Source organism: Paramormyrops kingsleyae, chromosome 1 (genome assembly GCF_048594095.1).
Source record: "Paramormyrops kingsleyae isolate MSU_618 chromosome 1, PKINGS_0.4, whole genome shotgun sequence".
Lineage (NCBI taxonomy): Eukaryota > Metazoa > Chordata > Actinopteri > Osteoglossiformes > Mormyridae > Paramormyrops > Paramormyrops kingsleyae.
Genome location: NC_132797.1, coordinates 66,302,264 through 66,317,914, shown reverse-complemented (window position 1 = coordinate 66,317,914; position 15,651 = coordinate 66,302,264). Strand labels below are relative to the sequence as shown.

Here is a 15,651-nt window from a genome sequence, read left to right as displayed (position 1 = left end):
TCGTTGACTGGCACATTGTACTGTTAACATAGACTGTAAGGTGAGAAAATATAGCTCATTGAGGACACCCAAGGTGATCTGGTAAGGGTAATGTAGGCACGAGAGATCTCATTTCTATCTTAAGGTTTACTGAGTTTGGTTGACGTTACTATTTATGTTGAAAGGATCTCTCAAACCGAATTCATGCTGTCCATCTGTGTTGTGTAGACACCACAAAGGTGGTGTAGTAACCTGTTCTCTTGATTTTCTTTGCAAAACAATTTTCAAATGAAATTTTTATCAAATTGTGCAGATGGCTTTTAATGATGCAATTATCAATGTCAAATACACAAACAAAACCTAAACTTGAACAAAATATATCCATTTTCAGGGTAAACATCAAAATAATCCATCGGTGTCTATGCATAGTGTCTACCCATAGTTTTTCAAGAAAGAAAAATCACATTGAAACAGGCTACCATTAAAACTTACAATGAACTAATTTTACAAATAAAATTTGCTTGAATACTTTGTATTAATTGCCTCACCTACCGTCCACAGGGATATGATCACCAACAATAACTGAAGTGTTGGAACATCTAGAAACTGAATGACACTTTTATACACACAAATTCCAAAAGTGAACAGTTACAGGTTTGTTTTATAAATATACTCAAAACATGGTGTATTTTTACAAAGAAAGAAAAAAAGCTGTAAGCACTGATAAATGGAAATATAGTCTTGGTCACATTGTTGTCATTCTGTAATGTGAAGTTGTTTTGACTAGGAATGTTTTAGGAACCAGTTTCATGACAAAATATTTACTATTCAGGCCATGATTTCTTTTATGAAAGGGTGTTGATTTTGCAGTGGTATCTGTCTTATGTTCAGTCACAAGATATCAAAGTCATTATCTTGTTAATATAAAAATAACGCTGTAAGTCAACAGGAATGCAAGTGGTTTGCTGTGCAATGTACACCATCTCTGCTGGAATGCTTCTTAAACACATAAAGATTTCCATCCAATTGCAAATACAATCAGCTACTTTATTAGGTATTCCTGCCTAGTGCCAGAAAGGACCCTCTTTTGTTTATAGAACTTCCCGAATTCTTCAAGGAATGAATTTCACAAGATGCTGAAAACTTTCCTTATGGAATTTGGTCTATACCTTTTTTTGCACTTATAACCTTCCTGTTAGCTTTGAGTATGGACACTGACCTCTCTCATTAACAAGATTTTTCCTTCAGAACAGCCATCCTTTTTGCATTTTGCACCAAACTCTGTAAACTCTAGACACCGTGATACTTGAAAATCCCAGAATGGTGGCTGTTTTTGAGAAGAGGGAAGCACCATGTTTGGCACCAACAATAATATTTCAATTTGCTTAGATCATGAATACTGCCTACTATTAAGCTTTGTCAAAAAGTAACCGAAGCTCTTGATTCCATGCTGTATGAGTTGAGTCTTAGCCACATGCTTCTGTCCGTAGGAGAGGGTGTCCCTAATGCAGTAGCCGCTTAACGTACATGTGAAGTTAGAAGGTTTGAGCCTAAATTAGTCTGCAGGTCAAGCCTGGATAAGTAACCTGAAACTTTGACTGGCAGCTATAATTACCAAGCAAAATAAAAGCTGCTTGAAACCACAGAATGTCTGTGGGGCTACAGAACAAGGTCCCTTGCAGCCAAATATCTACTGACAAAAAACAAGGAGGTTTTTTTTTAAAGTTCTGCTCATGGCACCTTCAGAAGACAAGCATCAAAGGAAATTACAAATGGGTACAACCTCAATATTTTCTTCTTCTTCTTCTTAATAAGGATTGGCAACTAGATTATTCATGCTAAGAAAGGAAAGAGATGACTTATTTAAGGAATAAGTTTTCATGAATTTTCATGAAGGTATTAATATTGTTATCGCAGACACAATCACATCAGAATTTAGACATGTTTATGTGTATTCAACAAACTTATGCTAGCAAGTTCAACAAACATTGTCAGATACTGGTTTCTTGAGTCACAATGGCCAGTCATATATCCCCTGTCCAGTAAGTGAAGGTGTGGGAGGATGATGGTGTTGGATCTACTGGCAGAATTACGGTCCGTCCATTACTTCAGTATCCGGAGCAAGTCTTGAACATAGAACACATTTATGATTTTACTTGGTAATGAAACCTTGCTTTCGGAGAGTGAGGTATCAGAGAGAGCATCACCCAGTCGAGCTGTAAGGTGTATCACTGTGGTAGTTATAGTCGGGACACACCTTCTGCACCAGTTTGTAATCAACGCTGTAAAAGGCGATGTATATGCATATGACTTTGAACGGCTTGGAGCACAACCAGGAGACATGGGTCTGGGTCTGTTCCTGGTAGCATATCTTGGATGGGTCATGACTGCACAGTCCTGTCTTCTTACTGCGGTCCGTCTTCTCGAACTCAATGCGACAGTTGAACGCCTTGGAGTCTGTGGTCTCCATGGTCTCCAGTGTGGACTGTTGAGCAAATTCAAACTCCACAACCTTGGAGGGTGGCACTAGGCTTACGGAAACATTTCCCTGGCCAGTGGAGTTGTGCCGAAAAAAGACACTGAACGTCCCATTTCCGTGGTCCACGATCTTGCCTCTAATGAGGAGATTTAACTTCACGGTCTTGATGTTGGAGTGAAAGTCACCCCAGCCAAACATTTTCTTGAATTTTCCCGTTTTCACGATGGGTCTGCGTTTAGTTCGTGCATGCGTGTCCAGAACATCTGTCTGGTTAGATAACCAGTCCCAGAAGTCCTCAGTGTTTTCTAAATATGTCATTTCCCTGATGTTCTGCTTGAGCCCAGGAGATCCCCTGGCAAACAGGCGCAAAGGGTTCACAATCCGGGGGCCACCAACATCAGCAGAGGGGATGTCATCACTATCCTCCCAATCTGCGAGATCTACTCTTGGAATCTGCCCTTTGTTGAATGTTACCTTAAAAGGGGGATAAAAAGGAGGAAAATTGAAGGTTGACCTTGGAACAGTTTTTTTTATTTTTTTTTTGAGGTACTATGTGCTATTTGTAATTATTTTCACCCTAAAACACATGTTATCTTAAAGAAAACTAAAAGGATACTAACCTGAGATTCATTACAGATAAATATATGAATCATTATAGAGAAAAAATTTCAATACCTTTAATGTTATACATTGTTAATTTGGGTTTAATTCTAACTGGCTAAGTATAGACCTCACTTTCCAACGTTTCACTCATTCTCACATAGGGTATTCCTAAAGAATTATATTTTAATTGCAGTTAGTTGACACCTGGAGTTTTCCTTTGTGATTGCAGGCTTGGTTCCTTGTTTGCTACAAAGTGAAATTCAATCATCTGTGGCTTAAAAGCTGGTACATTATTGGCGACTAGATGTGGTTACTTTTGCTGAAGCTTCTAGCAAAGGCATAGACTTGGTTTCAATATTGGTTGGGAATATTGGTTGGGAACCTCCACCCCCCTTAACACACACTGTACTCCCACAATATTGATCGAGACACGTCCCTTCCATCCATACCGAAATCTACCCCAATGGCTCAGAGTAAAGTGGCCCAAAACTTCATGGAAAAGCCCTACTCTGTTTTTCCATGTAAAGGTAATTCAAATCAATCAGTGAAACTGCAATACAATTAAAAGATATAATTAAATGGGGTTCCTTTAAAGATCACAATAATGATGTTGAATAATGTAAATAACTGTAAATGCCTCCCCAGTTGTGAATGGTACATTTATTTAATGTACTGCAAATTACAAACTGTGCACAACAAGCACCTAAATTAATTATGCAAACAAAACATGACAGCTGGACAAAGTGGCCTATAGCTGACACAGAATTGATACTCCTCCTGCACACATTTCTCAGTCTTTACAAAACCTAATCTCTCTAAGCACTCAAATACCTTTCTTGTTCCTTTAAGCACTCTATCTTCCTTTTATGCATTTTTAAACATCTGTGGTAAGAGGAGATTTCATCTGGTAAGTAACTTATCCCTACATTTACATATCTCACTAAACAGAATTTACAAAGTGTTAAGTTTCACAGTTGTTTTTTTTTTATATAAAAAAAGTCAGGTATGCAATAAATATCCTGTAAGATTATTAAAATGCTAATGAGTAGACAGCTTAAGCAAGATGAGCAACTAAAAAATATGTCAAAAGGTGAGCGGTGTTGGGATGGGGGATGGGTTAGCCATTGAGTGAAAAATCAAACACTTTGGATCCATTTAATTTACCTCTGATACTTGGAATTCAGAGCTGTTTAGGTGACCTTTAGATGATCTTTTTGTATGTCACAAGTAATACGGATTAGCATGCTTTCTTACAGTTTTGTTGTTTTCTCTCAGGATCAAACAGTCAGTGTGTTGCTTCTTCAGGATCCCAAAAACACAGGAGCACAATTATTTACAAATCATGGTCTTCTTTTTCTTTTGATCTGCCTTAACTTGATTGTCACCATGTTCGCTCCACACACCCAACACCATTTCATAATTCACTGTGCAACCAATAAGGATATAATGATTAATCTGTCACAGATACACAGGTGATACGTCAACAGTCTGTCCCCAGCCGTCAGCTGGAAAGCCAGCCTACCAAGACAGACATTATACAGCAGAAAGGGGAAGTCCATTGCCAAGCATTAGCCTGTAATGAGAGCTTGGGAGCCGCCTGACAGCCTGTCTCTTGGATAGACATTACTTTTATGACCTGACAACATCTATCCTATAGAAAGCTGTGAAGAGGTCAGAAACAGCTAGTAGGTGAACCAAAGTGAAGATGTTCCTCAAAAGTATTAGCATCAATCAGCTCTCAGAAAGGAGTTTTGCTCTGAAGGAACTCATTGCTCCAGGGATCTTTTTTGGTGGACATCAGAGAAAGCTTTTGTCACACTTGCTTCAGTCTTTCAATCCCCTGGGCATGACCTAAAGGGTCACAAATGTACCATGGTGTAGAATGCCTCAAGAACTACTGTAATGGTGAAACCAACCTCTCTCACAATTCTAGTGTAACAACCTCTGACAGGCGAAGTGATTCAGCTGAAAAACTGCTCACAACAACTGCATCACTGGAATCACTTTCAGCACGCATTTAACTCTAATTAGTTCTTTAATTAATTAATCTCCCCTGTGCTGATGATGGGTTGTTATTTAAAGAGGCAGTGGCTATGAGTTGTTCATTTTCTCCCTTCGCCAGCGTGGTCCTCGCCGGTACTTCTGACGCCGTGGTAACTGATGAGAAATGACATGCTGACAATGTTCTTGATTCAGCTCTAAAAATCGTGTCGTTCTGCTTTTCATCCAGACCTCAGGTGGCCGGTATTTCAATTGATGAATTCTACTGACACGCTATAATAAAATATGTATTCATTACTGTCAACATATTCTCTATGCATTTTTAATGAGAAATTAAAAACTGATTTACTGATTTAATTGCAAACAACCGTTCCGATGCTTCTGAATGAACTGGACATAGGTGATCGGATGTCATTGAATCGTTAGAGCATTCTGTTATGTCTGCCTCGTTTCATTCATAAATACATGACAGAAACAGATCGGCCAAGTTCAACCTGTCGAGAGTCAGTCGTTTCTGTGCTTGGAGATAAAATCCATGGCAGCGCCGCCAGGGTTTAGGGGAAGCTGTCAATGGTTCTTTTCAGAAGGTGCAAAGTCAGATCTCAGGTGCCGTAGGAGGCGATTTCAAAAGAACTGAGCTCAGAGGATAGCACTTCATCTGTAGGAAAATGACAAGGTGAAAGGGAGCCTTCAGCGCTGGGGAGCAGGGCGGGCGGGTGGGGGTTGGTGGGGGGGGGGGAAACATGTGAAGACAAGGAATAATCAAGAGCGATTTCATTAGCTTGTTCTCCAGCCCCCAACTCCCGTCTTGAAGATAAAAGAAACAAATTTAAATTGATGGTGCACATCGCTTGCCTGTGTTCTTTTATTAGTCCTGTTTGCCCTGTTCCTACTCAAGGCAATAATTACAGTAGTGATGAAACTATTACCTTATTTAGGAAGCAGAAACAGGCACACACTGTACAGCTGCAGCTTTCCCTGCATGAGATGCTACGGGACAGATCCTCTGTCAGTTTTTTTCAGAGTACAAACAAGTTTTTTTTTTAAAAAAGACTTTGACCATGAAAAATGTATAGCTTGCTTGTCACGTTTTGATGTTTTCGTAGCTTTCAATGCCCCGTGAGGACTAATCTTGACAAATCCACGGCGTCCTATGAAGCTAATTCCTCTGACAGCGTCTGCCTATACCTTAAAACTCCTTGTCACCACTCAGCCCCCCTGGGATCTGGCTTGGTGAGAAGGAGCATGAAAATTTCGCTTTCCCTCGTAGTATCTGCCCTGTCGTCTACACTGGGCACTGGATGGGTAACACGATCCAGTAAAACCATCGGAACGGAGAGTTCCCCCCCACCTCCCCCCAGGGTAACTGATTATGTCACCTTAGTCTTGGCACCCCACCGATTATTGTAACCCAAGATCCAAACAGATAAGCAGGCCTTCGAAAATAGATTAGCATTAAAATTATTAGTCAGCCAGTCAATGAATGGAGCAAACATTTAACAAGACACTGAACTACCATATTCTGTTATGTTTAATCCAGAGACCCTTTGTAATTTGTGTTCATTAGTAGAGCTATCTCAATTGATTGTGCCCTGCACAAGGACAAGACAGAGGGGGCAAGAGTCCGTTTAAGGATGAAACATAAAGTCACACAAAAAAGCACAAATTTCAAACACAGTCATACTCCTATTATATTTTTTAACTTAAAAGTTAATGACCTAAGAAAAGCCCACCTGATGTTATTTAAACCCTAATGAGGAGATTAGTCCAGGTTGGACCAGCCTCATTACCTGTGGTGTTTGTAGGTGCAATTACCATGGTTACGCAGGAGGTCCCCTAAAATGTGCCAGCTCACCACCATCTGCCAGTGCACAGCATGTTATTCTTTACTAAAGTTTCTTTTTCTTTTTAAGCAATACGAGTGTAATGAAACCATGGTAACTGATGGCAGAACCTTCATGGTAGCATCTATTCCTTGCCTAGGTGCTGTTTTTAAGGGGTTCGTATCTTTCTTGAGGGCTCTTTTGTTTTCACTGATTCATAAAATCAACTGAATGAACAATATTCATACCTGCAAAATCAACTGTTAATGTTTTGATCCTGTAATTAAATATGGAGAGGAAAAAAAGATGTGTTATGTTAAATGCAAAATTAGAAATCTTAATATCTAGAAAAGGCAGGAAATAGTTAGCATTTGAAAACATTTCTACAATTCACTTAACTTGTATTTTAGAAATATGATTCAAAAAGTTATTTCACTATTAAACCAGGCAAACTCATTCTATACCTTGATTTCTTACACGGCTCTCTAGTGTAAATTTACACAACTGAATATCACCAAAAAAACCTCAGTGTGGATCAGTTCCTAAGACGCTAAAATTGCAATAGTGTAACAATATCTAAGCATACTTCCTGGGGTTTTAAGATGCCCAGGGTCGGGGCTACGATTGTCAGCCAGTCTTATGAGGGATTTAAAGGGCCGGCATTCTTACACTTTAATATGACCCTGTTATGAGGCCAGATTCCCATTTAGTGGTAATAAGCCCCCAATGGCTCCTAAACTACAGATCTCCTGCCAGATTTATAGAAAAACCGTCTCCAATCTGCGGTTAATAATTCCGGGGCAAGCCTGTAGATTATGGGCCCCGCCGCTACATTTCATTACCCTGGTTTCCCACCACCGCCGCCCCGCAGTCTCGGACATGTGAGACCCGCGTAGGTCTCCCTCTCACAAGGCGAATCCTACATGGGCTTGATACGGAGACTGCGGCCTCGGCGAGGCTGAAGTATATAAGCAGAGTTTTTATTGTCCGGAGGGACAGAGCTCCGAAGGCGACGATGTGCTTATCACAGCCCAGCAGCGCTGTAATTCGCCCGCGATGATAAAGTAGCGGAGCAGGCAGCCTCACAAGGCTGGCGCAGTCCAAAGATGGATTAGGCTTTTTTGACATAAGCTTCCTGAAAAACTAATCAATCAGCCTGCGCCATATAATCAGAGGCGTGAGATTAAGGCCTGGCTCCTAATCCTTCTCCCTGTACATTTTATTACACTTTTCAGAGCTAGTTTGTCTTTAAATGCATGATAAATAAATAAATAAATAAATAAATAAATAAATAAAAAGGCTGAAATCATAATTGAACTGCCGGGGGGGGGGGGGGCGGTTGAAGGTTGAGTCCATGCGGTTGTGTTTTGAAGGTTGGTCTTATGCTGGTGTCCCACCAGAAGCCTTCGCTAAGACCGGGTCACCTTTGAGGCAGCGAGAGGCTAATTTTCGCCCCTTTGTTTCACCTTATTTCTCTAAAACGTATCTGGAGTTTGTGGTTAGAAAGCAATTCCCCCTAAATGAAGCGGCTAGCAATGGATTATCTGTGTAAATTTAGCTTGGATTGTCCTCGTTTTCCAAGATAACTGCCAAGAGGACCTTACCGGTGAATAACAGCACTGGAAGCAAACAGTTAGGGTCGATTCTTGTTTGTGACCATTTAAAATCGTATTTTGTGGTTTGGTCCAGGAAAATGCCTTTAAACCTTATCTTTTTTCTCATCCTCCTCTCAGGTAACCCTGTTTGAAAATAATAAAGGGGGTCGGTGCAAAACGACTGATCCAAATGATAAAGCAGACGTTACGGTCTGCTTGAAGTACTTCCACGTATGATCTTGTATTGAACCAATTTTTTTTTTTGGAATTTGGACTGAAGCTTTTACTTTGTTTTTTCTTTCTCCTTTTTGTTTCCCCTTTTTGCTTGTCTGTTTCTTCTTGGAGGTGATTTAGTAATTTCTTGGTTGCGTGTGTCACTGTAAGATTTTAGCAAGAAGTGTAACCCTGCGTTTGGATGCATCTCTCTCTCTCTCTCTCTCTCTCTCTCTCTCTCTCTCTGAGCCCTGCCTGCTCTCCACAGAAGCCAGTCTCCTTCTCCATGGGGAGCAGCAAGCGCCAGTCCGTCTCCTCCTCTCACCCACGGCACGTTCATGTGAAATGTCACAGCCGTGTCTGTCGTGATGTTTGACTCGCGTGTCAGAATGAGTCGCCTTCTGCGGAGTGAATGAATGCCCGCTGTAAACAGCGAATGCAATATTGAAAAGAATAACACTGACATGCCTCCCTTACCAAGTGAAATAACTGGCAAACACACCTCTACTCAATGTGGATTATGCCAGTTCCACTAATCAGACATGCCTTTACTATAATAATAATGTTTATTTTTTATTGATCCCTGTGGGGAAATTCTCTTTATGTTTCACCCAAGTCACTCTCTGGAGGTGAGACCAGCTGGCAGTCACACACAGCAGTGCCCAGAGAGCTGGGGGTTAAGGGCATTGTAGATGGACTTAGGCCAGCCTTGAACCAACAACCTTCTGATCACAGGCACAGGGGCTTAGCTCACTGCCCCCCTCCAGCATTGCTGCATTAACGAATGATTGTGAAAATTGAGTTTCGTTTTGGCTTATATTCGATTGGGGCTCATTCATAAAAGGCATGCAAATTTCAGGTCTTTAGTTCATACCTAATTCAGGTCTGTGCTACATCACCCTCGACAGCTGGGATTTGAATGTAATAACAGTAATAAGTATAATCAGGCTCCCAGTCGACATCAGTAGGAGATTATCCCATTCTCCTTGACCAACTGTAAAGGATTTACACTGAGCAAAGTTGAACGTATCTTGTTTACCCCTACTGCACCTCTTGTGGCAGCCAGAGGTACTGACCTCACTCGTACCCTATGGTCATCTTAGCAATTAGCATCTCTGGCAGCTTCCTGCAGTCACAGAATTCCCAGAGCCCCGAAACAACATAAAAACACAAGTTGATTTAGACTCATCATGTGATCAGGTAGGAAATGTCATTCATAAGTCATTCATAGAGTGTTAAGATAGCAGTGTGTTTATCAGTAGTGTTTGGAGAAGCTCACACTCTATAATGCTCAGGTAAGTGAGGAACAATGGGGTAAGCCCAGTGTAACTTAAAATAAGAACTGGCCTTCAATATAGAATAAAATGCAGAAAGTACACGACAATCAATATGGAATAGTGAATTGGGGTGAAAAGGGCAAAAAAAATCCAATTATCTACTGAAAAACTGTTTACTTTTACAAATTAAAAATTCATAGAGTCTTAATGTATACAAGTTCCTGTGTGTATGTCATGTGCTGGCAGATCAGACGTTAGGCTGTTAGGTGATGTTGAATTATTTAAAATATAGCAATTCTCATAGTTATATTTTAAATAATGAAAATCACATTTGCCATGCCATTAAAAATCTATAGTGAACCATTGTGTGTCGTGATATGCAACAATATGAACATACTATTAGGGGAGTGACATAAAGGCACAAAGAAAATAATGATTTATTTAAGCTGGTGTAAGAGTGATTAATTGATTTTTTATTCGCTCCTCTGTTTATGGAGTTTTTCTAGGATTATGGGAGCTCTAAAGATGTAGGGTGTATTTCTCAAGGGTGTAGGTTTGGTTTTAGCACAAGTAGGGACCAAATCACCCCCAAACCCCTGCCCCCCGCGAACACACATGGTACTCCTACAATATTGGTAGGGACATGTCCCTACAGTCCATACTGAAATCTACGCCCTTGATATTTTAAGCATCAGTTTCCCCAGAATGGCTCATTTGCTCTTTCGCTTCCTCCCATCTGCTGTGATATCAAACTTCTGCAGCATGAGGACAATTGAACACCCCGAAGAGGAATACATGCAGGTTGGGACGTGTCCTCACAAGGAAGATAAGCAGGCGAAGAAACAGGTATGTGTGCATCTGTTGCCAGTATTAGTATGACAGTCAATTTATAAACAGGACCCTGAGATACACAGAAATGCCAATGTCTAGTAGGGCTTAAGCCCCAAATTTGTTTAGCAAAGTCTCAAATATTGTTTTAATCATGTTTTACTCACTGTATGTTTAATGTATAATGTGGTTTTAAGTAAAGCGTAGAGAACAGTGTTGCTAGCATTGGATGCATATAATGAGAACCAACAAAAGTTAAACTGATCAGCATTTTATACTTTTAAATCTTGAACTCCAACTTATCCACAGGGTTCTGGGCTGATCCCCGCATCTCCCCTAACCCTCGAACCACACCTGGCCCGTCAGATGGACCTGCCTTGCATTTATACATTGAACAAGACCCAGTTATTTACGTTCCTGTTGTTTTAGCTTTTCAGAAGTATGCTGTGCAATTACAGGCTGCTGTAGATGCTTTCGAGGTCAATCTGCTTGTTTGCCTACAGGAACGAAGGGCTCTGTGTTTAAGGTCTGAATCTGTCCCTGTGGGTGTAGGAATGTGAGAGGTGCTGAAGCATTAGGCTCATAATCACAGAGTGTGCAGTCATGAGCCTGCCCTTCAGTAAACACGCCTGCCCAGCCATAGGGGGCGACGCTGGCGGGGCGGGGTCCCAGGGGAAGCTGTCCGGCAATGGGGAATGGGGACAGTCCCCTGAGGTCAGAGAAAAACACTCCTGCACACTTGGGGACCTACTGTCCCACGTAGGAAGACAACAGATGACATTTAGGAAAAGACAGTCTTTAATCCTTAGCCCAGCTAAACACCATCACCTCACACCCCCCAGTTTGGGGGTTGAAGTCCGGTCGGCTATGAGGTCGTCGGTTTTTCCCCGCAGTTCAAAGACATGCAGTTAAGTTATTTAGTGTCTAATGACTGTTTATGTGCCCTGTGACATACTGGCATCCCATCCTGGGGAAACCCAGGCCTTGTGCCCCCCACCCTCCGACTTTCACCAGCACAAGTGGTCCGTGAATGGAAGAGAGTACTATAGCAATCTCACTATTTTTCAGATGCTACTGCTTCACTGTAATTATGACATACCAGAGAGTGAAAACTTTAAAGATGTCCTTCTATCTAGCTCTGGGACTGGGTGCAGGGCCATATTTCTGTGTATATCAACTACCGCAGAAATCACATATGACTGGTGAGGATCCAAATGGCTATTTAAGCAATTTATGATTTGCGCAATCAAACAGTGTGAATATTTATTTTAGATGGCTATAATGGTGATGCTGAGATAAGGAGATGTACCGAAAAACTCATACTGAACATAACATGTCATAGAACAACAGTGACGCAGTGTCGGGTAACTGACGCAATTTGCACATAGATTATACCTTGTAATTTTTTCATATTTTGTATGCAGATGAAGGCAGGTCATATGAATGACTGCGTAGAATGTTTAAATATTTAAATTCCAGTGTTTAAAATGGAAACCTTTATGGGTGAATACATCTGTAAAAAAGCAAATTTGTTGCATTGCTGCAAATAGCCAGCAACAAACAGACAGTTGCAAGCGATTATTCTGTTCTGAAATTTCTGCAGGACACAAACATGGTTTTAACAGAGAGATACAGCATGATTAGTAAATCCTTGCGCTAGTAAAAGCTGTGGTATTTATCACATGCTACTCATCAGTCTGGTTGTTTCTTACAGGGCATTTCTCAAGGTGACTGATTCCATTTCCCTCTATTTATCCATCCGAACAGCTGTGTTCAAATTCCACTTCAAACAGTAGAATATCTTTGACATCTATGAAGGATTTGAGCTGAATGTCGTATGCTGAAAATAATGAGCATATAACGAATTAAACAAATGAGAGTATTCTACCATAAAAATATCAAGACAAGAGATTAATTAAAAGAATTAATTAAAGATACTGGGATAATGAATGAGTGCCATGCTACTCGAATAATTACTTCTTGTTGCTTTTTGTTATTATTATTATTATTATTATTAATAATAATAATAATAATAATAATAATAATAATAATAATAATATTGTTAATTTTATTATTATTATAAAGATATATACTCCATTTCATTGTCCCTGATAAATTCACACTTTACACTGCATTCGTGTACAAATGTAATCATTATCTTACGGGAAATATGCAGGAAATGTGCTTTCCAAGAAAGTGGACGCGTACAGCAGTGGGACCAGTGTTTGTTACACAATGGCTGTTTAGCAGTGACAGAAAAGTAGTGAAAAGATTTCCACTGGCCGTTGTACTTCTTACGCAGCGGTTTTTTTGTTTCAGGAGAGACATATCGACGTTTATGATAGTAAATATGTTTATGACTGTAGCGTTTTTGCTTACGAGGTTGCGGGTTATCTTCTAGAAAAATTACTTAATCACCTAGTTCATTTCAATTCAGTTGCATTACCGTTGCCTGATATCTCTCAGTCAGTATCCTACAAACTACTGAACAAAACTAATAAATTGCAGCAATAACTCACCATATGTAGGCAGAAAAGGAACAGCACGGAGTTCAGGTTTCTCATCTTCAATGGCCTCTTTTAAACTACCTCTTTTAGTTGAACACAATATATATCCACTTTTGAGGAGATGTAGTTTCGCACAAGCCAGTGCAACATTGCTGTAATTAACTGTACGGGGAATAGGACGAAGCATAACAAATTTATAAGAAACAACCTAACAATTATTTTTTAATGCTATAGTTTAAAGACCTAGAATAGCGCGCATACAAAAGTTCCGTAATGTGTACAGAAAGCTTTATTACAAGAAAATATTTTACACCGTGAGAAAAGATATACATCGCATTTATTAAAGACTGCCCGCAGTAAATTATGTTTCCTCCATTCAGTATTATGTCTCGTATATATGCAGTATTCATTAAATTTAAACGGATTTCCCCTCCTTACCCTTTCATTCAGACGATAAAGTCTTGACTCCCTTGGCCGTCGAGAGAAATTCGCTTATTGGAAATTTTCAGGCAGTTGAAAGAAGTCCCAAGGGCTTCCGACGGATCCCGACTTTTGCCATGAGCAATTTATACAGGCTCATAGATCTCAGAGACTGCTAAAACAAAACAAATCCAGAAACAAAGAAGAACAGAAGTCCCACTAATCTAGATCGTGTTGTAGACTTCCTGCAAAGAGTCCTACTCCGAATCCTCTCATTCGCCTGCGCCTCGCTTGCCTCTTTTTACTTCTATGCCGCAATACTTTAAAGTGATTACATGCATGCAGGCTTATTTGTGTCAGCAAAATATTGCTTGGCGTTTTATCTTCTCTGGGAAAGCAGCATTTACCGGGAAACTGTTAAACGCCTGTGGACGAGTCGCCTTTTCTCACACTGTGCAGATGTGAGCTAGAGGACAGATGCGCATTTTCTGCACTGAAGCGCTTCAGCTACCTTTGTTGTCTGGTGCATCACTGACACATGCGACTTATGCGAATTATGGATCTTCTGTTCAACCCTGTAAAATGCGTTTCAGTTCAAGTTAAGCAATGACTGGAATTTGTTTAACTCGTTGTTGTCCGCACCTTATTTAATTTGTTAATTGATTATCCTCTGTTTTATCCTGACTTGAGTATTAAAAAGGAAAACATGAAGAACCTTGCAAATGAATGCGACAAACATATTTAACCTAATACAGAAACGATATAAGATAAATTGACTGCAACAGCAGATCGATACCGATAGGAGAAATGTAATATGTTTTTTATGGGGTTTTTTTTGTTTGTTTTTTTTAAAGAGTCCATTATCTAATTTACTTCTAATTGTTTCAGAAATAGGTTTGCTTATATCAAATGGGCAATATTTGCTTTAACAAACCTAAGATCTGTGCTCATTGCTGCAAATAAGGTTTAGACGTGCAGTATAATGTTTTTGTAATTCAGAGCTACAATACTACTGGTAATAGAATGTGCGTCCTGTTAGCCCTGAACTTTTTATTTTTGAGTGCCATTCGTGTTTATTTTATGTATAGACCTATAACTATGTAATTTCATGCTAAATAAATAAACTGTAAATCGCAACCCATGTACTCCGACAGATGTCATTAGCTTGTTCTCAGGATAACTGAACCGAGTAATGGTGTCCTCTTGAATTGAAAATTCGTGTCAGTGGTTCACTAGCACCGCCAAGAGGTTCAGCTCAATGGTAATTGTACAGAAGGGTTTTCCCGGATTTTCACAAATTCGGCGACACGAACCATGTTGTTTATTAACAGGCACTTCTCACAAGCCACATTTGTTAAACGTCTCAAGTGCAAGTATTCATACACAGAGTTGGTTCTCAGTCTGTGTTTAGGGTCCAGACTTGGCTTGTGTTCAGTTAAAGAAGCCAATGATATTTACTGACTTATGCCTAATTTCTCAGTATCATTTCCCCCGTTTCTGACACCCCACAATTTTTGTAGTTTTGTCATATTTATCATATTACTATATACAATTTATTTGTTGCAAGAAATTAAATCATTAAACTCTCGGTGTTTTTTTTTAGATAGAATGTGTACTGTGCGTCAGAAGAGGGTGCTATTGGCCATTGTGGGTATGCTTCTGTTGTAATAATTTAAAAATAACGGTTCTGTTTGTATGGCAAGCCAAATTGTCTTTGAACAGTATAAGGCTTAGTCGTCATAAATTGATTTTATTAGTAAAAATAACATTCAAACTAGTAAAAATTCAAATTTTACAAGTTAGAATACAAATTCCAAATGTTGATTCGTAGTAGTCAAAATTGAACTAAGGATATCTGGAATTTCTATTCTAACTAGTAAGAATAGAATTTTTACTATAGTTTAAATGTTATTTCTACCTCTGTGA

At 39.7% G+C, this 15,651-nt stretch overlaps 1 protein-coding gene across 1 annotated transcript; it reads right to left on the bottom strand.

Moving 5' to 3' along the window:
* Positions 1-300: 300 nt before the first annotated feature.
* On the bottom strand, positions 301-14,260 carry LOC111834434 (neurexophilin-2-like). The gene is made up of 3 exons (XM_023793718.2): positions 13,744-14,260; positions 13,318-13,467; positions 301-2,932 (listed from the first exon to the last, which is right to left on the bottom strand). The coding sequence occupies exons 2-3, from the start codon at positions 13,360-13,362 to the stop codon at positions 2,183-2,185; spliced, it is 795 nt and encodes a 264-aa protein (XP_023649486.2). The 5' UTR covers positions 13,363-13,467; positions 13,744-14,260; the 3' UTR covers positions 301-2,182.
* Between the last annotated feature and the right edge of the window lie 1,391 nt (positions 14,261-15,651).

What these genes read in the sequence shown, in the direction of transcription:
- LOC111834434 (XM_023793718.2), bottom strand. Translation starts at nt 13,362, where the DNA reads ATGAGAAACCTGAACTCCGTGCTGTTCCTTTTCTGCCTACATATG. An exon ending in TCCTTTTCTGCCTACATATG is followed by an intron (nt 2,933 to 13,317) that starts GTGAGTTATTGC and finishes CCCCCTTTTAAG; the next exon opens with GTAACATTCAACAAAGGGCA.